This window comes from Elephas maximus, chromosome 7 (assembly GCF_024166365.1).
Source record: "Elephas maximus indicus isolate mEleMax1 chromosome 7, mEleMax1 primary haplotype, whole genome shotgun sequence".
Lineage (NCBI taxonomy): Eukaryota > Metazoa > Chordata > Mammalia > Proboscidea > Elephantidae > Elephas > Elephas maximus.
The window spans coordinates 7,309,612-7,336,043 of record NC_064825.1 but is presented as its reverse complement, the minus strand read 5'-3'; the positions used below and the strand labels follow the sequence as shown (position 1 = coordinate 7,336,043).

General features: G+C 36.5%; 1 protein-coding gene across 2 annotated transcripts in view; it reads left to right on the top strand.

Annotated features, from left to right (window-relative positions):
- Window positions 1-26,432, top strand: part of SIK2 (salt inducible kinase 2) — a 137,322-nt gene that overhangs the window by 7,825 nt on the left and 103,065 nt on the right. For both annotated transcript variants that reach the window (XM_049889314.1, XM_049889316.1), the window contains exons 2-3: window positions 7,410-7,526; window positions 11,668-11,731. In XM_049889314.1, the coding sequence (XP_049745271.1) occupies window positions 7,410-7,526; window positions 11,668-11,731 (181 nt within the window). The remainder of the gene's footprint in view (window positions 1-7,409; window positions 7,527-11,667; window positions 11,732-26,432) is intronic.

Sequence of the window (26,432 nt, the reverse complement as noted above, 5' to 3'; positions counted from 1 at the left end):
AGCCGACAAGAGAGAGAAAGCCTTCCCCTGGAGCTGACACCCTGAATTTGGACTTGTAACCTACTAGACTGTGAGAGAATAAATTTCTCTTTGTTTAAGCCATCCGCTTGTGGTATTTCTTTTATAGCAGCACTAGATAATTAAGACACCCCCCATTACAAAAGTCATGCATGTTCATTGTAGACATTTTTGAAAAGCCCAGAGAAAAAGTAAACATTCTTAATCTCACCATCCAAACCCAGATAACCACTGTTAATATTTTAGTTCATATCCTTCTAGTTATTTACTTGTATTTTTCATGTATGTAATAAAATTGATATCATATATATACCTAGTGTTTTATAATCTGTATTTTTTATTTAATGTATTATTAACATTTCCCCATGTTTTCTAAAAAAACTATCTAAAGCATGGTTAAATAGTATTCTTGCATATAACTGTCCATACTTTAATCAGTTCCCAATTATTGAGCATTTAAGTTACTTCTCTCTCTGTCTAATTTAACACTTCATCAGATATTCCTATACATACATCCTCACGCTTGTATCTGATTATTTCTTCAGAGTAATAACTTAGACATGGAATTCATGGTCGGAGGGTATGCATGTTACTAAGTCTTTTGGTACAAGATGCCTTGTTACTTTCCAGAAAAGGAGTACCCATTAATTTTCACCAGGAAGAATGCACATTTCCCAGCTTAATAGGGGAAAATAATATTTTTTGTTTTTTTAACTTGCATTTCTTTGACTACTTTGATTACATAGTTTTATATAACCATTTGTCTTTTGTGAGTTATATGTCGTTAGGCCTGTTTTTTAAATTGTGTTGTCTTTTTTATTGATTTGATTTTAAGATAGATTATTTTTAATCACTCCTTTTATGGTCTTGAAAATTCTCAGTATGTTCAATTTTTATGGATATAAAAGCATAATGACATTTACCTCTTCTCCAATCTGTTTTCCAAATTTAGAAATTTGTCTTACCTACCATTGTAAAAGTTACATTAAGTCTTGATGAGGATTTGTTTTATTTTTTAAATCATTTTGTTTCAAAAGCCAGTTTTAAAAAAAAAATTCACTGTGCTTTAAGTGAAAGTTTACAAATCAAGTCAGTCTCTTATACAAAAATTAATATACACCTTTCTATATCCTCCTAATTGCTCTCCCGCTAATGAGACAGCACACTCCTTCCCTCCACTCTCTCTTTTTGGTCCATTCGGCCAGCTTCTGACCCCCTCTCCTCTTATCTCCCCTCCGGACAGGAGACGCCAACATAGTCTCATGTGGCTACTTGATTCAAGGAGCTCGTTCTTCACCAGTATCATTTTCTATGCCATTGTCCAGTCCAATCCCCGTCTGAAGAGTTAAAAGCCAGTTTTTTAATTGAAAAAAAAAAAAAAATTATTATGAAAAAGAAGCTAGAGAACTACATGTCAGTTTTGCTACTGACTTTTATTGCTTTCAGAAATCCTTTCAGTAACCATGTAAATCAATTTTTAATAAAATGGTATGTTCCCATTCCAATGTATAAACTTGAAAAATATATCTTTTAATTTCAAAGAGCTGATTGTATGGCAAGATGATACTACTTGGTGCTTCAGACAGTATAAAATTTACGTATCAGTAGTAAAGTAGCAATGAAACAAATATTATCAGAGACAGCAAATGCAATGAATGTTAATCCTTTGACTTGTTATTAGAAAACTAGCTCTTGTGTAATTTCCTTATAAAATCCCCAAAAGCTACTTTTTTATGTGCGGTTTCTTTAAATTCCACACATAAAAAGTTTTTAATTCTTTAAACGGGTTTCTTGAGAAATGAATTTTTTTTCTAAAATTATCAAACAGGATAACATTAAATTGCATTTTGAAAACAAAAAAATCCCTTTTAACAACACTATTTTCATTTCTGCTCTTATATTTAATTCCTTGCCCGCCTTGCAAATATGTGTTTTACATAGTTGTTATTTACATGTATATTTTTTTTACTTAACATTGTTGGAAACATTTTCTGTGTATGGTCTTTTTTTCCCTAAATTTTATTTATTTTGTTGAGAATGTATCTGGCAAAACATACACCAGTTCAGCAGTTTCGACCTGTCCAGTGTAGTGACATTGATTACGTTCTTCAGTTGTGCAACCATTCTCATCCTCCTTTTCCGAGTTGTTCCTCCCACGTTAACATAAACTCCCTGCCCCTTGAGGTTCCTATCCAATCTTTTGAGTTGCTGTTTAATCCCATAAGTGTATACTCTTCTTGATTAATACTTAAATCTTATAAAACAATACAACCATTTTAAAGAGAATTTGGAAAATAATTTATATATAAAGTGTATTTTATGTATATAAAAATAGTATGTGTTTATATAATATATAAAATACAATGTTACGTATATTTTGTATCTGGGATAATGCATACATAATTGGGAATTAGGCAAATAATAATTTAGATGAACAACAACAAAAAAGCATCCTGCAATTTACAGAGTGCTTCGTTGGCTTTCCTGACTTGCTCGACTTTTTTTGCAGCCGTGAAGATTTTATTCCTTGGTACCGTATTCAGAATTAAGTAGGAGAAGGGATACAGAGAGTAAGTTTCCAGAAATCTAAGTTCATACTTAGGTTAAAACTGGGTTATTGAAACACAACCTTTTTGTAAGTTGGGGACTTTCAGTACATAATTGGGAAAATCCCAAAATACAGGTTTTTTTTTTTTTTGGTTAGAATTTGTTTTCCAAAATTTGTTCCTTTCGTTCTCACAGACCCTATTATTTTTAGGTCTGTTTTAAGGCACGCTGGTGGCACAATGGTTAAGTGCTAGGCTGCTAATTGAAAGGTTGGCAGTTCAAACCCACTAGCCGGCCCACTGAAGAAAAGACCTGGCAATCTGCTCCCATAAAGATTTCAGCATAGGAAACCCCATAGTGCAGTTCTACTCTGTTATATAGGTGGCTGTGAGTCAGAATCGACTTGATGGCACACAATGACAACATTAAGTTCCTTGAGGGCAGGAATCAGATCTCATTCATTTTTGTGTCTGTCTTAGTCATCTAGTGCTGCTGTAACAGAAATACCACAAGTGAATGGCTTTAACAAAGAGAAATTTATTCTCTCACAGTCTAATAGGCTAAAAGTCCAAATTCAGGGTGTTAGCTCCAGGGAAAGGCTTTCTCTCCCTCTGGCTGTGGAGGAAGGTCCTTCTCATCAGTCTTCCCCTGGACTAGGAGCTTCCCTGTGCAGGAACTCTGGGTTCAGAGAACACATTCTGCTCCCAGTACTACTTTCTTGGTGGTATGAGGTCTCCTTGTCTTTTTGCTTCCTTCTTTTTATATCTCAAAAGAGATTGTCATAAAACACAATCTAATGTCCTAGACTTCATCAACATAACTGCCCCTAATCCATCTCATTAACATCATAGTGATAAGATTTACAACACATAGAAAAATCACATCAGATGACAAGATGGGGGACAATCACACAGTGCTGAGAATCATGGCCTAGCCAAATTGATATATGTATTTTTGGGGGACACAGTTCAGTCCATGACAGTATCCCTGGCATAATTCCTGGCACACAGCAGGTGCTCAGTAAATGTGTGAATAATAGATTCATTGAAATTATGAAAAGATCGAACTTGGAATCAGAAGGCCTGGGTTTTTTCCTCCCCCTTAACGCACTAGAGCTTGTAGGTTATGTAACGTCTTTGAACCTCATTTTCATCAATCCATGAGTATACTATTGTATTTATTTCAGAGTTGAGAAATAAATTAGATAAAGTATTCTAAAGTATCTTTTTTAAAATTAAAAAGTTCTGTGCACCCTGTGGTGTAGTGGCTAAAGTGCTAGAGCTGCTAAGTAAAAGGTTGGCAGTTCCTACCCACCAGGTACTCGTTGGAAACCTTGTGGAGCAGTTCTACTCTGTCCTGTAAGGGTCACTACCAGGTACTCGTTGGAAACCTTGTGGAGCAGTTCTACTCTGTCCTGTAAGGGTCACTACCAGGTACTCCTTGGAAACCTTGTGGAGCAGTTCTACTCTGTCCTGTAAGGGTCACTACCAGGTACTCCTTGGAAACCTTGTGGAGCAGTTCTACTCTGTCCTGTAAGGGTCACTACCAGGTACTCCTTGGAAACCTTGTGGAGCAGTTCTACTCTGTCCTGTAAGGGTCACTATGAGTCGGAATCAACTTGACAGCAACCAGTTTTTTTTTTTTTTTTGGTGCACTTGTGAAAGTTATCATCATCATTGTTTCTTAGAAGTACTTGGTAAAGAACTCCACTGTTAAGCAGTTACCTACAGGACTATGGCACACACTGTTAGCTTATCACCAAAAATCCACTGTTTCTTGGCCTCCCTTGCATTTAGGCATGTCATGTGACCGAATTCTAATAAGCAGAGTGAGCAGAAGTAGTATATGCTATTTACAGGCCCAGCGCATTAAAGCCTCCCATTTTGGCTCCTTCTCTTTTCCCCTTCTGTCTGGCTATAATGGGGCCACATATGAACCTGGCGTAGCTACATGGAGAAGGGCCACCAGCTAACTTCTTCACTCATCAGTTCTGCTACATGAGCGACAAGCTGCTTATGTTTGCATCATTATGCCTTTGGGGTCCACTTACTAGAGCAGTCTAACTGCCTCGAACTGTTTTAAGCAGCGTGCTAATACTGCTCCTTTTCTTTAGAGAAGCAGAATCCTCCTACAGCAGCCCTGCAAAGAAGGGGTAACTATATATGTGCATATATATAGATATATAGATATATAAAACCATATTTTTGCAGATAGCGCACCCACGTAAATAATATGCACACATGTGGAAATGATGAAATTAAATAAAACAGTTCTGAGGTAGCGCACCCATGCATATAACTGCGCACGTCTTGTAACATTTCCAGAATTTCAGCCTCATTCACCGGTCCTCCCATATCATATCGTTCTGTTAATTTTCTTTAATCTGCTTATGTGCATAAAAATAGTCCAAAAATGTTACTTGATTGTAATTGTATAATAAAGGAAAAAGCCATGATTTAAGAAGTTATGATTGAGTTTGGTAGTCCCCTGTTTCTATTAATTATATTGCATTAGCTCAACAGTTGAATGCAAAAACCTTATATCGTCTTAAGTGAAACCTTAGGTCTGCTTATTTCATAGTAAAAAAAAATTGGCATAGCACACTTACGAAAAGCAGGGGGTGTGGAGGTTGCTCAGCTGACAAAAGTATAGCACGTGTATTTGCAAAAAAATACGGTAACATATAGGTCTATGGTCCATGTGTATAGACTGTGGCCCAAGATAAAATTTGAAGAGAGAATTATAATATTTAGTTGTTCGAAAACTTTTGTTGTTGACTAGATTGAGGAAAGTAAAACAATGATCTTTACAAGTTTTTATTAATAACGTTTAATTCGGTTATTTATTTTTCATTGTTTTCAGACCAGGGTTCCAAAAGATATCTCTTGGTTATACCTTGCTTTAATTCACACTTAATATTCATACCTTTTCTTTAACATTAAATATGATACTCAAAATATTATATATAATGAAAATTGTTATTAATGCTAGTAATCATACTGAAATTTTAAAAACTCTGATTCCTTCCTCTCTAATCTTGGGGCTTATATTTAGACTCACTCTAGAATCATAGGGCAAGACATTTTCTTCAAAGTATGCATGTTTATGGGATTCCAGGTTACCTTCCTAAGGATTGTTGAGGAAATTCATGTATACACTTATCCTTTTAATATGGCAGCTTTTACCCCACATTACCCAAAGTAACATAATACTGTATTCTGTTATACTCTTAATGAAGATTGGGGAGCCCTTTTAATCTATTGAGGTTTGAAACAGTCTAGTAATGCCCCTCATAGCAAGGACAATATCAGTCAGCCTGCTTACCTAGCAGTCAAAGTTTAGCACCTTTTACTTTTTAGAATATTTTTTATACGCAAATGAATAAAACACCACCAAACATAATGAAGATTAATTATCACAAACCTATGCACTTTACTGCCTAGGAAAGGAACTATTCCCTTTCTTCTTAGGCACGTAAATCTGATTTTACACATTATAATGTTATCTAATTTCCCCTGGGAAGCTTGAGATCTTCCATTGTTTACAATTAATTCAAACACAGGAAACAAGCATAGAAAGCAACCTAGAAATAGAGAAAGGTGAGAAATAAACTTTTACGGTAGAGCTTTAGGAGATAACGGCAAAAGACAGAGCAACCGTAAAGAAAGAAGAAACAGCCAACCGTGTAAACAAGGCACTGAGGGAATTACGTGAATCGACGAGTTGAGTCTTACTTTCTGGGATACGTTTTAGGAGCATTCAGCTAGTATAGCACCAAGGATAGTTGATATGTAAAATATATCCTGGAAGAAAAACACTGGGCTAAATTATGTTCCGAATTCTTCATTCATTGAGATCTCAAGGTAGAATGTGAAGTACATTTTTCGGAAGAGTTTCTTCAGAACTTGTAGTTTAATTTGGGTGATTCCCAGTTCAGAACTTAATGTAATTAAATTTGAGTGGTTCCCAGTTACTGTACCTGAAAATTTTATTTAAATCAGAATGCCTATTTTCCTGATCAAATACCTACTGATTAAAAAAAAATTGTTTTTAATTGCATGGGGGAAAAAAGTGTAATTATTGATTTCTGACTACCTAATTATTCACCTTCAAATGCAAACCCTTCAAGTTATTAACTTTGGAGTGGTTTGGGTTCCTTTGTAGATACGATAGGAAAAGGCTACATCAGAATCTTTTAAGAGAGTTAAAACTGAGTGTAATTATTAGCATTTGTTTTGTGCTCTGATGTTTCATAACAAAATTTAATTCAGTTGCTATTTTTTCATGTAGATAGGTTTTAATATTTTACATTCAGCTTTTTTCCAGAAAGATATATCTATATTCTTTGGAAACTATCACTTGCTTTTCTAGAAAAATAGTATTTCAGTACAGGAGAAAAGACCTTCCAAACTGTCTACTATTTGGCCGATCATTTGTTTATAGGTACTTTGCAGTGGGATGATAACTTTAGCTGAAACTGCTGACATTTATATCTTCAGCTTATAAATGGAGTAAAAAGGCATTACAGTTGTACTCAAAGAGAAATATGTCTTATTAAAATAACTTAGCAGAGGTATTCTTCATAATACGTTAAAGACACTTCGAAACAAAATCTACCCTAGAGCCTTATACATGAAAGGTATTTAAAAAATATTTGTTGAGTGAATGAGTGAACATCTATCGACTCGACGGCAAGGGGCATGGTTTTTTTTGGGGGGGGGGTTATCGTTATTATCACAGGAGCCTACCGGTAATGTCTCAGATTTCATTTATTTAAAAGATTCATAATTGGGAAATATTAACTACTGTATACTAATTGTACTTTTTTGTGTTCTGGGATGCAGGTGGCAATAAAAATAATAGATAAATCTCAGCTGGATACAGTGAACCTTGAGAAAATCTACCGAGAAGTACAAATAATGAAAATGCTAGACCACCCTCACATAATCAAACTTTATCAGGTATGACTTAGCCTGAGGTTTCTCCGTTCTTTTCACACTCGGTTCCTTATTTTGGAGCATCATGTTTCTCTTTTTTGTTAGTTTTTATCTATAAATAAAAGATAATTATGTGTTTTTATTTAAGCTAAATATATCCATTGTTCTATGTTATCCTTAAATAACAATATTAGAAAATCAAAAACTGTTAGTAGCTTAATTGTAAGTTGTCTCTGAGACTGTCAGTTCTTATTTAAAAAGAGTTCATTTTTGATTTTTTGACACCCTGCTTAAACCTGCTGAATTTTGGTGATGGCACCATTACGACAATTTTGCTTATTTAAAAAAATATTCTGTTTATGTTTTATGAAATATAAAGGTTAAAATGTACTACTAGTTTTCTGAAACCTGAAACCAATATTTTGTTTTCTTATCAGGTAGGGTAAATAAGCCATGTTGGTTTTTTTGTTTGTTTGTTTTTTAATCAACATTAAGATACAATTCATGTAAAATAAATCACCCATTTAAAGTGTAAGCTGAGTTTTTTAAAAGGAAGATTTTCTCAAAATTTTAAAGAGTAGTCTATCTTTTAAAATAATAGTATCTATAATACAAAATTCTATTAAAATGTTTTTATAATATAAAATTCTATTAAAATGTAAGACTTTTATGTTGAAAGACTATAAAATCTGAACTGTTACAGTGTGCTAGCCTGTGAAATGATCTCCAGGGCAGGACATGTGCACCCAGCAGTCTGCTGGACTCTGCTTGTTGGCACGTGAGACTCACCTGTTAAATTTTCAGTAGCTTTGGAAGCCAGTTAACACCACAGAATCAACGACGGTGGGAGTATTTACACCCACAGAAAAAGTCTGCCCGCAAATCAAGGCCGAAGCCAGTTAACACCACAGAATCAACGGTGGGAGTATTTACACCCACAGAAAAAATTTGCTTGCAAATCAAGGCCTTTTTTTTCCCTCAGAGCTGATTTTTTAGCACGTCACTGTGAGCACTCTGGTGGGTTAGCACAAGTGTCCTTCCTGGAGTATAAGAAGAAAATACTAGAACTTTTCGTTATATTTATTTTTAGAATTTGTGTGCTTTTTATAATGTATTTATAACAGTGGCACATGTATATGTCTGAGTGTATATTTATACACATATACATATATGTGTATGTACATGCATACACACATACATATATATTTGGCTAAACAACTTTTTATTGATAGAAATTTGCAGTTAAAAAGATGGGCGGGGGAAAGATGTGGAGGTTTATAATATACCTGCTAAAAATGAAAGACTGTAGTGTGCCACTCAAAACCTTTGGTAAGGTCCTAAATTGCAGAGGGTCTCTTAGATCAAATTTATGTCAGAGTCTTTCTGCCTTTAAACTTTTTTACTAATTTAATTTTTTAATTTCTAAAGAAGGTACTTATAAGAAATTAATCATATCCGTGGAAGTCTCTGGAAACCCTGGTGGTGTAGTGGTTAAGTGCTACAGCTGCTAACCAAAGGGTTGGCAGTTCGAATCCACCAGGCGCTCCTTGGAAACTCTATGGGGCAGTTCTACTCTGTCCTATAGGGTCGCTATGAGTTGGAATCGACTCGATGGCACCGGGTTTGGTTTTGGTTTTGGAAGTCTTTGATAAACCGTAAGCCACAGTGAGGATAAAACTGATGCCATGATCCACGTGATAATCCTGTCTTTATTTGAACTAAGTAATCAGTTAAAGTTGATTTACTGTTTTGACTTGTTTAGGCCCACATTGAGAGTAGCTCTTAGTTTCTGGCCTGATGGGAGTAATTCTAAACGCACATTTTAGAGTAAAATTAGTTTTTAGCCTTTCAGTAGGTAACAGCTGAAATTTTACATAATTAGCATGTGCTAGAATTTTTTTTTTTTTTTTAGAGTTGTGTAGAGTTGCGTACTGGTTAAGCGCTACAGCTGCTAACCTAAAGGTTGGCAGTTCAAATCCACCAGGCGCTCTTTGGAAACTCTATGGGGCACTTCTACTCTGTCCCGTAGGGTCGCTATGAGTCGGAATTGACTCAACAGCTCGTTGATCTATCTACTTATAAAACATCAGCTGTTGAAAGCCCTGTGGAGCACAGTTCTGCTCTGACACGAGGTCACCATGAGTCGAATCAGCTCCACAGGACTGGTTTTTTAATATGTAAAAGGATAGAGTGTTATAGAGACACAGTCTAAAAATCTCTCATCTTGAATGTATAAATTTAATTCCTTTCTGTATTGACCTCTATTCAGTATAGTTTGAAAAATCAAATGTGTGACAGTGACATATTTTCTTCCTGAACCTAGAAAAAATAATTTTAAAAAAGTGTACAACAGTAGAGCTATGAAGAAACTTTTGAACAATGTTTTAAAATTATAGGCAGTCCCCAAGTTACAAATGAGATCCATTCCTAATTGCGTCTAAGTCAAAATTTGTAGGTAAGCCGGAACAGGTGTATACGGTTCTTATTTAGCCTTATTTTAGTGTAAGGAAGAGTGCCCTGGTGGTGCAGTGGTTAAAGTGCTCAGTTGCCAACCAAAAGGTCAGAGGTTTGAACCCACCAGCCACTCTGAGGGAGAAAGATGTGGCAGTTTGCTTCTGTAAAGATTTACAGCCTTGGAAACCCTGTGGGGCAGTTCTACTCTGTCCTATAGGGCTGCTGAGTCAGAATTGACTTGGCAGCAGTGGGTTTGGGGTTTGGTTTAGTGCAAGAAAAGGCTAGAAGCCTTTTTAATGATTTAAAACCTGCACATGCAGCAGGTGAAGGAGATTGTGATGAAGGAATTTGTTGCCAAGTAGGGGTGAGTTCATAGTTTCAAAGTGAGGCAAATTTATATAACATTAAAGGGAGATATGAGTTGTCTGTAAGTCCTGTTTGTAACCCAGGGACTGCCTGTATAGTAGTTTGTAACAATATTAAAGTGTCGCGGAAGGAATATCACGTTGTGCCAAATTAGCTAGGTTACAGGCCAGATAAGCCAAAGTCTTTAATCAGGGTTTTTTTTACCATGATAACACAGAGCTATAAAAGTCAGTGGAGGGGTGTTAAAGGTTGGTCTTCAAAACTCCTCTTATCTATATTACTGCTTTTCAGACTTAAATATGTCTGAAATCACTGAGAATCTTGTTAAAATGTAAATTATGATTGATTGGGGCTGGAGTAGGGCCTGAGATTCTGCATTTCTTTTATTTATTTAAATGTTTTAAATATTAATTTGTTTCTTGTTAAAATCTGAATAACAACTGTCTTATGCTAGACGTAGCTCTAAATAGATTTTTCTTAGTAGATTTGTGAACTTTCTAAGAAATTTGATCGACTGCTGCTCAGTGACTGAAATAGGTTTTGTAATCCTAGTCTTAAAATCATCCTTAAAATGAGGTTTCGATATATACGTAGCAGTTTGACAAGACCCCCTCAGAAAGAGTCTAATGGGAATAGGTTAAGTGATCAAAGCATCCAAATAAGTAGCCCTCCTCTATGAATCTACTGGTCTGAGAAAGGGTCATCCAGAAACTATCATCATAAAAAGTTAAAATTAAAAATTTACTGTTCACAGAGCAAAATAAATGTAAAAGAATTTGGATTAAAAAGTTAAATAATTATACTTTCAAGTGATGTTTTTGTAATTTTGTAGCGTTTATACTTCTGAACTTGTTAACATTTGAGACCACACTGAGACTTTTGGGACAAACTGTGTATAAGGGAGAGAGAGCCAAGATTGAGATTCTGCATTTCTAACAGACTCCCGAGCAGTGCTGGTGATGCTGCTAGTCCAGCTTCCACACTTGGAATAGCACAGTTTTAGATTTTTCACAAAAATGTTAACATAAGGATATTATCAGGCTTGTAAATTTAGCCAGCTTCTGAATTGTTCATAACTTTGATTCTTTTATTAGTAGTTTTAATTTAGGAAGCCCCATTAAATGTTGGAAACCCTGGTGGCATAGTGGTTAAGAGCTATGGCTGCTAACCAAAAGGTTGGCCTTTCGAATCCACCAGGTGCTCCTTGGAAACCCTGTGGGGCAGTTGTACTCTGTTCTGTAGGGTTGCTATGAGTCGGAATTGACTCGACAGCAGTGGGTTTATTAAATGTTGTGGTAAGTTACGATCCTTTCCGTCAGACTAATATGGAATTATTTATCAATAGGTAATGGAGACCAAAAATATGTTGTACCTTGTGACAGAATATGCCAAAAATGGAGAAATTTTTGGTAAGTTTTTTCTATTATTTCTCCTGTTTGTTTCATAATTGGTAACATGAGTTAGACATTTTTAAGCATTAGAATATAAAAAAATACAGTAAGCTAAAACATATGAATTATAATTCTTATATTTATGGTATCAAAGGCACTGCTGAATTCCCTTATCTATGTGAAAGAGATTGGCAAATCAAAAAAACGGAGAAACTTTCATATTGCAAGGGGTGTTTTCTTTCCATCTATCTTACTTTTTACCTTTCTTTCCAGGGGAACAACTCCTTACTGAGCTCCTATGTCTCAGGCATTGTACTAGGTATTGGAGATACAGTGGTGACCTAAATAAACACTGTCTTTGTGGATCTTACAATTTAATATGCTGTTAACTAGCTGTAAGACCTTGGGCAAGTTACTAAAGCTGTAAGACCTCTTTGGCACTCAGTTCCTTTACCTCTAATTAAGTATTTGATTAATTCATCTTTATGAACCATTCTAATTTTTATGAATTATAGGTAATCTATTAGTTCTAGCCAGGGATGGATTACCCAATAAACAAGGTATGCACAGGCTTACTTGTGCCTACTTACTAATCTGTACCACAGCAGATTGGTAAGTAAGCACAAGTAGCCCCGTACGGGCTTTGCTTACTGGTTAAGCCACGCCTGGTTCTAGCTTTTTTTTTTTTTTCGGTGCTCTGTGGAGCCAGAACACTGTAGCTAGTGTAAACACTTTTGTTCTTTACCTAAATATAAGCCCGAAATTGGTTTTTTAACAGATTTATTGAGGAATAGTTTACATAGAGTAGATTACACGTATTCAAGGTATACAGTTTAATAAATTTTGACATACAAACACACACAGCACCTACCTGTGAACCATCACCACATACAGCATACCCGTCACGCCCCGAATGTTCTTTACACCCTTGGCAATGTCTCTCACCTCCACTACACAGCTCCCTTCTGTAGGCAGCCACATATCTATTTTCCGTCACTATAGATTAGTTTGTATCTTCTGGAGTTTTATATAAATGTAATTATATAATATGTAGTTTCTTTTTGTCTGGCTTCTTTCTCTGAGAATAATTATTTTGAGATTCATCTATTTTGGTGCGTTATCGATAATATCATCTTTTACTGCAACTAATATTTGATTGTATGGATATACCACAATTTGTTCATCCATTCGTGATTTGAATTGGTTTCAGCTTTTGGCTATTATACATAAGCTGCTGTGAACATTCGTATCCAGACCCAAAAACCAAACCCATTGCTCTCAAGCAATTCCGACTCATAGCAACCCTATAGGACAGAGTAGAACTGCCCCATAGAGTTTCCAGGGAGCACCTGGCGGATTTGAACTGCCAACCTTTTGGTTAGCAGCCGTAGCGCTTAACTACTACGCCACCAGGGTTTTCGAACATTCACATACAAGTCTTTAATTTACCACAGTCTACCTTCAATTAACTTTTACTACTTCACATATAGTATAAGAACCTTACAGTAATAATTCAATTAACTTTGACTACTTCACATATAGTATAAGAACCTTACAGTAATAATACTTCTATTTTGCCCCTCTTGGCCTTTCTGTTCTTGTTGGCATACATTTGACCTATTTTATAAGATACAATACAGTGTTAATATTTTTGTTTAAACAGTCTATTATCTTTTAAAGAGATTTCAATATTAAGAAAAAAACCATGTTTACCAGTGTAGTTAGAATTTCTGCATTCCTTTGTGTAGATGCATATTTTCGTCTGAGGTCGTTTTGCTTTTGCCTGAAGCGTTTTCTTTAACATCTCTTGTAGTGTGAGTCTGCTGGTGATGAAGTCTTTCTGCTTTTGTATCTAAAATAGTGTTTATTTTGTCTTCATTTTTGAAAGATATTTTCGTCGGGTATAGAGTTTTAGATTGACAGCATTTTTCTTTCAGTGCTTTAGTGATTTGTTCCACTTTTTTTTTTTATAGAGTTTTAGATTGACAGCATTTTTCTTTCAGTGCTTTAGTGATTTGTTCCACTGTCTTCTCACTTATATAGTTTCTGACAAGAAACTTGCTATTGTCTTTTTCTTTGTTCTTCTGTACACACTGTGCCTTTTTCCTCTGGCTGCTTTAAAGATTTTCTGTTTATCACTGGTTTTGACAGTTTGATGATGATGTGCCTTGGTGTGATTTTCTTCATGATACTTATGTTTTAAGTTCATTGATCTTCTTGGCTCTGTGAGTATATAACATAGTGGTGTAGATATGGGAGGAAGGGAGCGATCTAGTGAGAGGGAAGAGTGAACGTAAATGCACTGAGGCAGCAGTGTGCTTGATGAGTTCGAGGAATAGCAGGACAGCCAGTATAGTTGGAGAGAAGCAAGCAAGAGGCAAAAGCAGCAGTGAACAAGGGGGAAGAATAGTAGGAGACGAGGTCAGAAAGGTAAATGGGACGCAGGAGTTGAGATCTTGTGACTTTGTAGACCATTATAAGGACTTTGACTCTTACCTTAATAAAATTAGGGAACTATTAAAGGGGTTTGAACAGAGATATGACTGGACGTACTTTAATATTTTAAGCACATCGCTCTGGCTGCTATGTTGAGAACAAGACTGTAGTGAGCCAGGTTGGAGCCGGGAGACCCAGGTAGGACGCTGTTGCAGTAGCCTGAGTGAGAGGTGATAATGACTCAGACCAAGGAGGTAGCAGTGCAGGTGGTGATAAGTGGTCGGATCCAGAATATATTTGGAAGGTAGAATCAATAGGTTTTCTTGACAGATTAAGACCACTGACATGGTGTATATAATTACGGAAGAGACCAAGATCAGACCACTTAGGCACTAAAACATTAAAAGAATTGGGAAAAGAGGAGTAGCCAGCAAAGGAGAAAGAGAAGGAAGGACCAGTGAGGTGAGAAGAAAACTGAGAGTGTAGTGTTCTGGAAACCAGGTGAAGAAAGTGTTCTCAGGAGGAAAGAGAAAATGTCAATGTCAGAAGCTGCTGGTATGTCAATAAAGATGAAGAATGACAACTGACCATTGTTTCTGGCCGTTGGTAAGAGCAGTTTTGGTGGAGCTATTGGGCCGAAATCTAGAATGAAGGGTTTTAAGAGCAAATGAAAAAAGAAAAATTGGAGAGAGAATAGACAACTTTCAAGGGGTTCTACTGCAAAAAAAAAAAGAGAGAAAAGAAATGGAGAAGTATTTGGTGGGGGCAGTGCAATCAAGAGAAGAATTTGTTAAGATGAGAGAAATAACTGTGTATCTGCTTAACTCTCTGAGCCTCAGTTTCCTCTTCTGTATATGGGGGTTATGCCTGTTTCATAGAGTTATAAAGCATCTAGCTTAATGTCTAGCATATAGTGATTACTCCAGTGCTCCTCCTTTCCCCTCCCTACTCTTTGGGAGACAATGTTCTAAGCATAATTTTTGTTTGTTTTTTGATGAGGTGATTATCTCTGTTTATAAAAGATTGGTTTCAGAATGGAAATTTTCTTGTAAACCTTTCTTAGGAATGTGAGTTATAAAAGATAAGCTTAAAAAGGAAAGAGGAGCTTGCAAACTTTTTTTTTTTTTTTAAGTCTTTACCCATCGGAATATTTTTAAAACTTCAGGCTGTAGTTTTATAAGTAAACTAGAAATGGCTATTAATGTTAGCTGTCATTTCTATGAAAATGGAATATTCTAAATTGCTATTTCCTGCTAAGACCTTTGATACAGGTGTATATTACATTGCTTTATGTAAATTGAGTATACTTTGGGGCTTTTTTAATTTGACTATTTTTTAATGTTTAAAATTTATTTCTCATGTGAGATATTTTAGGGTAAGTGAAATTTAAGTTTGGAAGACTATGATGTAGATTAAAAAAATTGGATGGTGAATTCTAGCTATCTTATTTTCTACTCTGTACAGTTCATTTCTTGAGCACTGTAGAAATAGATTCTCATTTAAAAAGATGAAACCTTTGGATAGTCTTCACTACTTTAGAATGGAAGAATCTGAATTTAAAGGGAATTTGGAGATCACCTAGTCTACTTTATTTTTATTTTATTTGACTTTGTCATATAGCATATAGCCCAATAGAACTCATTATTTGTTATTACAAAACTGTTTCTCCCTTTTCCTGATTTGGCTTTATCTCTTATAAAGGCACCTAAGCTAGGAACCTTGGTGATTTTTCTACCTCATCCCTCATTTCAGATGAGATTTTTAAATCCTGCCCTTTCTGCCTCTCTAAACATCTCTCAGAGAAGTCTCCTTCTGACCATGTTGTTGTTGTGTGCCATCGAGTTGATTCCAACTCATAGTGATCCCCTGTGACGGTTTTCCTAGGCTGTAATCTTTATGAGAGCAGATTGCCACATCTTTTCTCCTGTGGAGTGGCTGGTGGGTTCAAACCACTGACCTTTTGATGAGCAGCGAAGCTCTTAACCGTTGCGCCACCACGGCTCCTGTTCTCTTTATACCCACTGCTAACAGAGTCCTTGTTATCTGTTAGCTTTATGATGCAATCGTCTGCTAGCTATTCTATTTGATACTACCTCCTGAATTATCTTTCTAAACCAGAGATGTAATCATGTTGTTTATCTTTATTTTCTGAGATTTCTATAATAACCATTATTTACTATATAAAAATAATTTTTAAAACTGGAGTTCATATGCCGTTATGGAATATGAATGGTTATCAGTAAAAGGATCGCTACTTAGCTTAGCTCCTATACTTTATTACCTTTGGCTTTTAAATATCCCTTGCCCTCAATTTCCTCTTATAAGCAAAATTCTTTCTATTGCCCCAGGCTTCAAGGCTGTCTTGATGCGTACATACAGAGCAATCCTGCATTAATTTTCAGTAGGGTCCGTGCACATGGGGCAAGTTGAGTGTTGTGATAGGGCTGAGAGAAAAGAAAGCAAGTGGTGACCAAGAAAGGTTAGAATGAGGAATCTAGCAAAGAAGGGCGTGGCAGGCATGGCAGAAAACAAAGGTCTAAAAAGGCAAAAAATTGTTGCCTGTATGTGGAATATGGAAACCCCGGTGGAATAGTGGTTAAGTACTATGGCATGCTAACCAAAAGGTCGGCAGTTCGAATCCACTGGGCACTCCTTGGAAACTATATAGAACGGTTGTATTGTGTCCTGTAGGGTCACTATGAGTCGGGATCGACTCGACAGCAGTGGGTTTTTGTTTCATATATGGAATGTACATGGAAGAAAAGACATGGTAAACTGTAGATTCAGGTAGGTACAAGCAAGGAACAGTCTGGTAGCCAGCCAGTTCTTGACATGGGGCCCACGAGGAGAGCAAAATAGAAGTGAGAAGATGCAGTCCAAGGAACATTGATCACATAAGGAAAAACATATAAGATTTTAAATGAATTTTGAACCCAAAATGTTTTAAGTCATTTGGAGACTTAGATGGAAAAGAACCATATAAACAGTATTGAACTGTATATTTTGAACTGTATATTAAGATTTACCTTTTAGGTTTATAATTTTGGAATTGTTCCTTATTTAACTTTACAACTTTAGCTAATAAATAAATCTTTCTGTTAATGTCTGTCAGTTTGTCTTCTCATTTCACTATCTCCCAAATTTTTATTTTTACTAAAGTTAACCATGTACTAGTTTAAAGAGTCAAATAATTCTGTAAGGTTTGTTATAAAAAATAATCAGTCTCCAATCCGCACCCCACCCCCATTTTCCCCTCCTTGCCTCTTTTAGCCGATTAGATTTACCTCCATTTTTCTAAATGATGTTTGTATTGCTTCTTCTGGATTTTTCTATTTTAGGCATAATCTATTGAATTTCTTTTGAATTCTCCTCCCTCCCCCTATACACGAGAAGCATATGTTGGAAAGGTGTATAAGGACCAGTTATGGGAGACCTCGGGTGTTAGGATAAGGGATTTGAATTGTTTTTGTTAGAGTAGACATCGGTGAACTAAAAGGTGATGGTAAGGGGGAAGATGATGATGTATGTAAGGAGATTATTTAGGAAGATCAGTCCAGCAGTGGTGTGTAGTCTTGAGTTAGAGGGAAAGAGGCCTTTTAGGAGACTATTGTAATTGTCTAGATGTGAGAGACTGAATGCCTGGATTAAGATGTTGTCAGAATCATGAGAAAAGATTTTGAACCAAGAGACATTTCTGCTTCTAAAAATAATAACAACTGACATTTATTGAGCATTCGCTTTTTGTTGTGCCCTATTTAAAGTAATTTACATGATTTATTTATTTAACCCTCAAAAAAAAACCTTGTAAGGCAGGCGTTGAAAGATTCAGTAGTTTGCCCAGTCACAGAGCTAGTAAATGGCAAAGTCCAGTTAGAACCAGGCAATCCCAGAGCCTGTACTTTTAATAATTATACTTTACTACCTCTCAAAAATTCTTTACTGACTGAGAAGAGGAGAAAACAGAGTTAGGATTTAAAGCAAGACTGATTGGAAGAATACCGGTGATATCATTCAGCAGAGAGGTCTGGATAGAGTGTTAGTTTTAAATGTGCTGTTGGAAATAATATCAGAATATTTCATTTGATATGGGCTGTTAGTAGTTGGAGATATGGAAGCAAGTGATATCCAAAAGAGAGTTTAAATCCAACAACAAAAAGACAACCCAGTTTAAAAAATGGATAAAAGACTGGAACAAACACTTTAAAAGGAAAATATAGAAGTGGCCAATAAGCCCATGAAAAAATACTCAACGTTATTAGTCATCAGAGAAATCCAAATTAACCACAGTGAGATAACATTTCACTTCACACCAACTAGAATGGTTAAAATACAGAAGGCTGACAACACTAAATATTAGTGGGGGGTGTGGAGCCCCTAGAACTTTTCATGTAAAATGGCATAACCACTTGGGAGAACTATTTGGCAGTTTCTTATAAAATTAAACGTATATCTACCTTATGGCACAGCAATTCTACTCCTAGGTCTTTACCCAAGAAACATGAAAAAAAAAGTCCATAAAATGACTTGTACAAAAATGTTCATAAAAGGCTTTTTCACTGTCACCCAAAGCAGGAGCAACCCAAATATCCATCGACAGGAGACTGTACCAAACAAATTGTGCTGTGGTAATGCAGTGGAGGACAACTTAGTAATAAACAGGAACAAACTACTTATCCAGGAAACAACATGGAAAAATCTTACAGACATTATGCTGAGCGAGAGAAGCTGGACACAAAGTGTACATGCTGTATAATTCCATCATATGAAGCTCTAGAATAGGCAACATTAATAAATGGTCATAGAAGTTGGAAAGTGATTGTCTCTAGGGCAAGGGGAGAATTGACTGAAAAAGAGACAAGAGGGAAATATCTTGAGCGATGGAAATGTTCAGTTTTGTTTTGAGTGGTGGCTATGCAGAGCATAAGATTGTCAGAGCTCCTCTAAGTAAACGCCTAAAAATTTGCATTTTATTGTATGTAAATTATACTTCCTTAAGTCTTTTTATCTCCCAAAAAAGAGGAGAGTTTATAATAGAGGCATAGACTTATCTGTGTAGGAGCGATGAGTGAAGCTGTGATTAGTAATGAGCTCTCGGAGAAGAGAAGGCTAAGAAGTGAGTTTTAATTATGTCGCCATTGAGAAGGCAGGTGGGGAGAATGGAATCGGTAAAGTAGAAGAGCGTATTGATAAATAAGGATAGGTACTATTCCATTAGCCAAAGGAGAGGAGAGTTTGGAGTGAAGAGGGTATTTCGTCATTAAGATATCACTGACAACTTTGAACAGAGTAGTTTTCAATAAATTGGGAGCTACAGCCAGATTTTAAGAAGTTAAGGAGACACATGGGTGAAGAGGAAAGGAAGAAATGTATTATGAAACTATTTAAAGGTTTTTAAGGTGGAAGGAAGGAATTGAGGGATAGTTAAAAAAAAAAAAAATTTTTTTTTTTTTTAAGGTCTATAGAATTCAGTATTGTATTGTGGTGGTGGTGATGGTGTTCGAAGAAGCTAGAAAAGTATACAGGCAGGAAAAAAATAGTTGATGAAACAAGGTTCCAGAGTAGACAAGAGACAATTAGATCAGGAACCCAGAGGGAATATGGTTTAGCTTCAGGAGAAAGAAATTCCTTATCTCTCATGGAACTTATTGGTATAGTTATAGTGAGAATTAGAGATGGTGCTGAGGATGTGGCTACGGCGGCCCTTGTGGTAGAGTGGAAAGAAGATGAGTTTTTTAATATAGAACAGATATCTTTCATTCCTTAATGTAGCAGAAGAGACATCAGGGAAAGAGCAGTACATGAGACACTGCAATGTGGGGAAAGGTTTAGAACAGCTGGCTGTCATTCTTATGATCATTGAGGGATGAATAAAAGGATCTGTAGTTAACAGTGAAGGAGTTTATGGTAGACTCAGAGTCAGCAGTGCTCTCTAATCTAAAAAAGGAGGAGAAAAAGTAGACAATATGAATGACCAGGGTTGGAGATTAGAATGAGGGGAGGTCAAATGCATGTAGGAATTTCTGTGGTCAGAAAGGTCAGAGTTAAAATGGCTGACTGTGAATTCCAAGCTCAGGAGGGAGATAAGTGAAGCAGTAAGAGGTCCCATGAGCTAGGAAAATAAAACAATGAAGAGACAGAAGGTTATGCCAAACCAAACCCATTAGGGAGAAAAAATCATATATAAAAAGTTAAAATCGTAGGCTTGAGCCTGTACAGAACTTCCAGCAGCTTGTCAATTTCAAGTTCCCTTCTGCCAGCAGCACTGACAAGCCTAACCGTGCCCTGCTAATTCAGGGAGGACCTTAGGTCTTTGTATTCTCTTCAGTCTGCTGCTGCTTTGCATAGAGAAAGGTTTCCTGTGCCATCTGGCTTTCTTGCTGCATCTGACTAGGTTTACGTCAAAAGAGTAATCAGGGTGGCATGCTGGGAATGCATCATTCTGCAGTGTGTGATTTAGGCATTAAGAGGCTGTGGTGTCTATGCTTTCTTTTTTGTTTGGTTAATTTTATTGCATCTTATTCTATAGGAAATAATACCAAAAAAATCATCCTGAAACATAAAAGCAAAGAATGGAGTCAGCAATACATATAAGATTAGAAAACAATTACCAGGAGGAAAAAAAGAACACAAATATGCAGACAATAAGGGCCTAAGAGCTTCAGATTTGGCGCCAACTTTCTGGCAGTCGAAGTGAAAAGAAGATGTGGTCATGTACAGAATTTTATCTAAGAACTGTCCCTGCTTCTCAAAAAAGAAAAAATTTTTTTTTCTCAGTAGGAAATTCTAAAATAAATTTTTCCTTTGTGTTGTGGTGGTGTTTGGTGCCATGGAGTCGATTCCAATGCGTAGTGACCCCATGTGACAGAGCAGAAGTGCCCCATAGGTTTCTCTAGGCTGTAATCTTTATGGGAGCCGATCATCGGGTCTTTCTCCCGAGGAGCAGCTGTATGGGTTTGAACTGCCAACCTTTCGATTAGCAGCTGAGCGCTTAACCATTGTACCACAACGGGTTTCCTATAAGAGATACTAAGTAAGCAGTCTTTTTACAACAAAAACCTGGTCCTGTTAAAACTTCTCAGGAGCTTCCGTTACTTTTGAAATAAAGTCCAGGATCTTTAACGAGGCCAGCAAGACTCATTACACACTCTGACCCTAAAAACAGTAACATTTAACCATGTGCCAGGCAGTGTGCAACGTCCTGTACGTATCGTTTAACCCTCTCAAAAACTTTAAGATGTATTATTAATATCCTCATTAACCACAGAGGAAACAGAGGGACGGAGAGGTTAAATAATTTTCCCAGAGTCACAGAGCAAATCAAGCAAGCAAGTGGCGTAACGAAAACTTGAAGCCATAGTCCAGCTTTGAAGCCTGGGTTTTCAACCCTGCGCTATACGTACTGGTAATATTGCCCTCTTTAAGCTCTTTGAACTTTTTCTGTCTCCGTGCCCTTGCACATTACCGTTTCTTCTGCCTGTAGAGTTATCTGCCCTCCCCTTAGCTCCTTAAGCATATTATTTAATTGAATTGAACCTTGATAGATATCATTGATTCCTTTAACATGTTATCATTAAAGATAAGAAATGGGCAAAGGTTAAGCATTTATCTGTTTTGTCCCTCATTGTGGGTATACTGTTCTTTGGTATAATGCGTAGCTTTGGTTCTACATTCTCTCCTTAACTTTAATGGAACTAAGAACCATTTGGGCTCATGACTTCAGTGCTTTTTTGAAAGCTTGCCAAGGGCTTGCCAAATCCACCAAAGCTTATGACCAAATCTAATTGTCTCCCACAAAACCCGTAATTAGGCAGATCTCCACATTGGTTCTCAAGATAAAAAAAAAAAAAAAAAATTTTTTTTTTTTTTTTAGATCATGTAAATTGCTGATTCAAAAAGCTGTGTTCGTGTTGATCTGGGGCTCCAAAAGCCCTGTGCTCTCTACAAAAACCCTGCTTTTAGTTTAAAGATCTAGTCTTCCCAATTAATTCTATCCACATTGATTTCTTATGAAAACATAGTAGCTCTCCTTCCCGCGCAACTCATTTTAGAATTTATCTATATGTTGCCTTTCATTGTTGTTTAAATTCTGCAATACATTCTTTTACCCCTTCTAGATTGTAAACTTCTGAGGGTTTAGCACAATACGAAGCATTTTATAAATACCTGTTGAGTGAATGGTGTAATAGTTTACTTTGGCCTTAGAAAAACCAAAAAACCCATTGATATTGAGTGGATTCTGACTCATAGTGACCCTATAGGATAGAGTAAAATTGTCCCATAGGGTTACAAGGAGCGACTGGTGGGTTTGAACTGCTGACCTTTTGGTTAACAGCTGAACTTTTAACCACCACGCCGCTAGGACTCCACTTCAGCCTTAGAGAGCTTATTTACTCAGTGGAGCCCACAGAAGAACACTCTGCCAGGTTAAGTAGTCTGAGGTACTTCTTTGTTCAGTTTTTGAGAGGAATTTTCTGTTGGTTTACTCTTCAGGAGATAAATATGAATGAGGAAATACTAACTGAATCAAGGGAGAAAATTGGCTTCCAGTCGTATACTGAGCAGCTTTTGAGAACTTACTGGTAGTTACCACCCTGCAGTCACATTCTTTCTTCCAACTCCCACATCTTCCTAAAATAACTTTTTCTGAATATAATGGTAAATAAGAGAATATAATCTGGGTAACTTGTTTTCTAATTTTTATATAGCTCATTGTTAGTGCTCATATCTGAAGGATATTGTTTTCTTGGTCTGACAGCATGGATTATTTAATGGTAAATGAATTTGCTAAAAAGAGCTTTGGGTTATTTATAAATATTATAAGGCTCCTAGGTATGATTAATGAAAGTTATTCAAGATTCCTACATTCTTTAGAACTATTTCTCATATTTGTCCATGTGGTCACGTGCAGAAAATACTGCAAAAAATCTTAGGGTGGTCACCTCCAGACAATTTGGGCGCTGTTCAGACAAACAGGCGGTCAGCAGGTTCCGGCCTGGTAATTAAATTACTCAGAGTCTTTGTTTTCAGATCTCTGTTTCTTGATATGCTGTGTCTTTCCAGGCCAAGCATGTGCCTGAAGTTTATCGATTCATTTCCTGTCTTTCCCTTTTAGTGGTAACGTATTAGGAGGCTGGCTGTGGTGATTGAAAAAGAGCTTTGTTTTAGCCAAAATACCTTTAGACACTTGGTTACTCAGAGGACCTAAGGGACGATGTTTGTGACCTTTGGTTCCTATCTGAACACCCTGAAGACAGTGTTAGAAAAGTAGTTCATTTGCCTTCTATTAGGAGTGTAAGTAAATTTTGAAGGTTTGATTCACTTTATATAACCAGCCTGACTCTAAAGTTCTAATTCCTTTTCAAAAATTATTATTAACCAGGGTCCTAGTTGTAGTATTGCTTAAAAACTGCCCTCACTTTCCCAATTTCTTCCATCATTGCTTTAGTTCAGCCCCTCACCATTTCTCACTTGAATTCCTTTAACAGACTAAGGTCAAGATGATCCTTCTAAAATGCAGATCTAATGTCATTTTTCTGCTTAAAATTTTTCTGTAACTCCCCGTTGCCTTCAGTATAAAGTCAAAACTTAGTATAAAATTGCTCTAATGATGTGTCTAATCACACTCCCATCACGTGTTGTAGAAGCCTTATTAACTGAACATAATCTGTTGTGTAGCTGTATAGGTGGATGTTGCTTTCATACATGTGAGGAAGGCTTATGTCGGTGTAGAGAAATACTAGATTGATATATACTTCAGAAGGGCATGCGGACGTTGAGTTCATGCAGATAATGTTAGACTGTCCTTGATGTAAAATTCGGGATTTTTCTTGTGACTTTTTGTTAGATCCACGTAACAAAGTTACCTTTGAAGAGGTCAGATCTAATCAGATTGTTTGTAAATCTTTCTAGTTAACCTTTAGGGAGACTAGTAACTGTATGAGAGAGCCAACATGATTCATAATTCAAAAAATTGTTGCCCTCCCTCCCTACCTTTGTTTAAACTGGGCCAGATATTAAAAGAAAAGGAGTCAGGCCTGGGTGCTGGTCCTAGTTCCGCCCTTAACTTTCGCTATAAACAAGCTCGGACAGGCCATGTAACATTCTGAGCCTCAGTGGCTCCTCAGACTGAGGGGCGTTATATGAGTTACTAAGACCTGTGTCTTTAAGACAGTGACTTTTGCTGAGGATTTAAAAGAGTGATCCGATCACTGTATTAGAGGAGTTCACAGTTTTCATAGGTCTAAACAGTTAGTGTCTGTAAATCTTAGGAAACAAATTCTAGTTTCTGAATGTACATTTGGTGAATGAAATGGATTTGTCGGCAGTGATTAAATTGTTTTTAATCTTCGCATGTTTAGCAATATAAGCATAATAGGCCTTAATGGAATAGACAAGTTTCTGAAAAGCAGTCCAGTTTTCCTGTTAACTTCTCTCTTAATTTCAGATATCTTCTGCTGATTATTGGCAGCCTGCCTTTAGTTTATGGTTCAAAGCTGTTAGCAGTGAGCTTCCCCTGTGCTGGGCAGCCGCAGCCGCCGCTAGGCTACAGTGAAGGGAGAGAGAGAAGCATCAGTTATTCTCATCTTGGCCATAAACATACCTGGCCGAATTCTATTAATGTGAGGCTTTTAGCAGTCTGTATTTAATTTGTTCTCTAGTTTTCTGTTTCTATCAGAATGAATTTTTATTAAGTGAATCATTGTATTAAAGAATTTCAGTAAGATTGAATTAACTCAGAGAAAACCAATTCCCTGTCAAAGAGGAGGTCCAGAGGTATACTGTATCTGCTGATTAAGGAATAGATTTCCTACTTAGGATAAAATGGGAAAGCCATAGTCTGCACAGGGGATGATCCGTTTTTTTGTTTTGTTTTGTTTTGTTTTTTCCCCCTTTGGAGAATATCCTCTGTGCTTTCAGAAAGAGATCTTTGTATGATAAACTTTCTGAGGCCTTGTATTTCTAAAAATACCTTTATTTTATCCTCATTAGTGAATAGTCTGCACTATTATTTCATTGCCTGCTTTTATAAATTTTTTTTTTTATTTCTATCAAAGCAATATATTATTTATTGAGGGTGTGTTATATGTCACACACAGTTCTAGGTGCTAAGAACATACCTCTGAACAAAATTTCTGCCCTGGTGGAGCTTATATTTGAGTGAGAGTATCTTGGGCTCAAGGGGTAAAAGAAAATGTATTTCAAAGACAAATAAGGAAGCTAAGGGGAATAGGGAGACCAGAATGGGGGCGAAGATTTGCTTTTGAAAAGCCTAAAGTGATTTATTTCTTTTATGATCCTTCGTTGCAAGTTGTTTTCTGTTTGTAAGCTTGTAAGATCTTCTGTTTGTCCTCAGTGTTCCGAAATTTCGCACTGATGTACCTGTTTCAATTCACAGTGAACTGCCTTCACTTACTTAGTTGATGGTTTCCATCCCTAACTTTTTCTTTCTGAAATGTCTATAATTCAGATATTGACCCTCTTGAACTGACTCTCTGATTTTCTTTTTTCTGCCGATTTTCCATGTCTTTGTCTTTTTGCTCTGCTTTCTGGGAGATTTCATAAACTTTGTCTTCCAGTTTTGCTTTGTTTTTTTTTTGCTATCATATTTCTAATATATATGAGCTTATTTTGTTTCCTGATTGTTCCTTTTTAAAATAACACCCTTTTATTTGATGATTACAGTATCTTCTTTTAGCTGAGAATAACAATAATACTTTTGCTGATGCTTTCTTCTCTATTTTCCTCCAAGTTGGTTTTTTTCTGTTGGGGTGTGTTTGCTTTGGCCTATATATTTTATGTTAGAGGTTTTTTTTGTTTGTTTGTTTTAATAATTACCAGAAGTACTTGGTAAACCAAAAACCAAACCCATTGCCATTGAGTCGATTCCAACTCAGAGGGACCCTAGATGACAGAGTAGAACTGCCCCATAGGGCTTCCAAGGAGAGGCTGGTGGATTTAACCTGCCGACCTTTCGGTTAGCAGCCGAACTTTTAACCACTGCACCAGCAGTAGTTGGGGGGGTCTAGGAAACTGACTGGAAACTGAGCCAGTGGATGGGATTTATCAACTCTGAGTTTTACTGTAAGAGTGATCTGACTGTATTCTTTTATTGAGGATTCTCAATGTCTGCATCTTTACTCTTGAGTTGATAGACTGCCAGGAGAATATTCTTCCAGCCTCATGCCCAAAAGGTAAAGGCCTGGTTACCATACTTTCAGGAGCCTAGTGAGTATAGAAGGCTAAGGCATGTCAGTGTCCAGTATGCATATGTTAAGTTAATCCC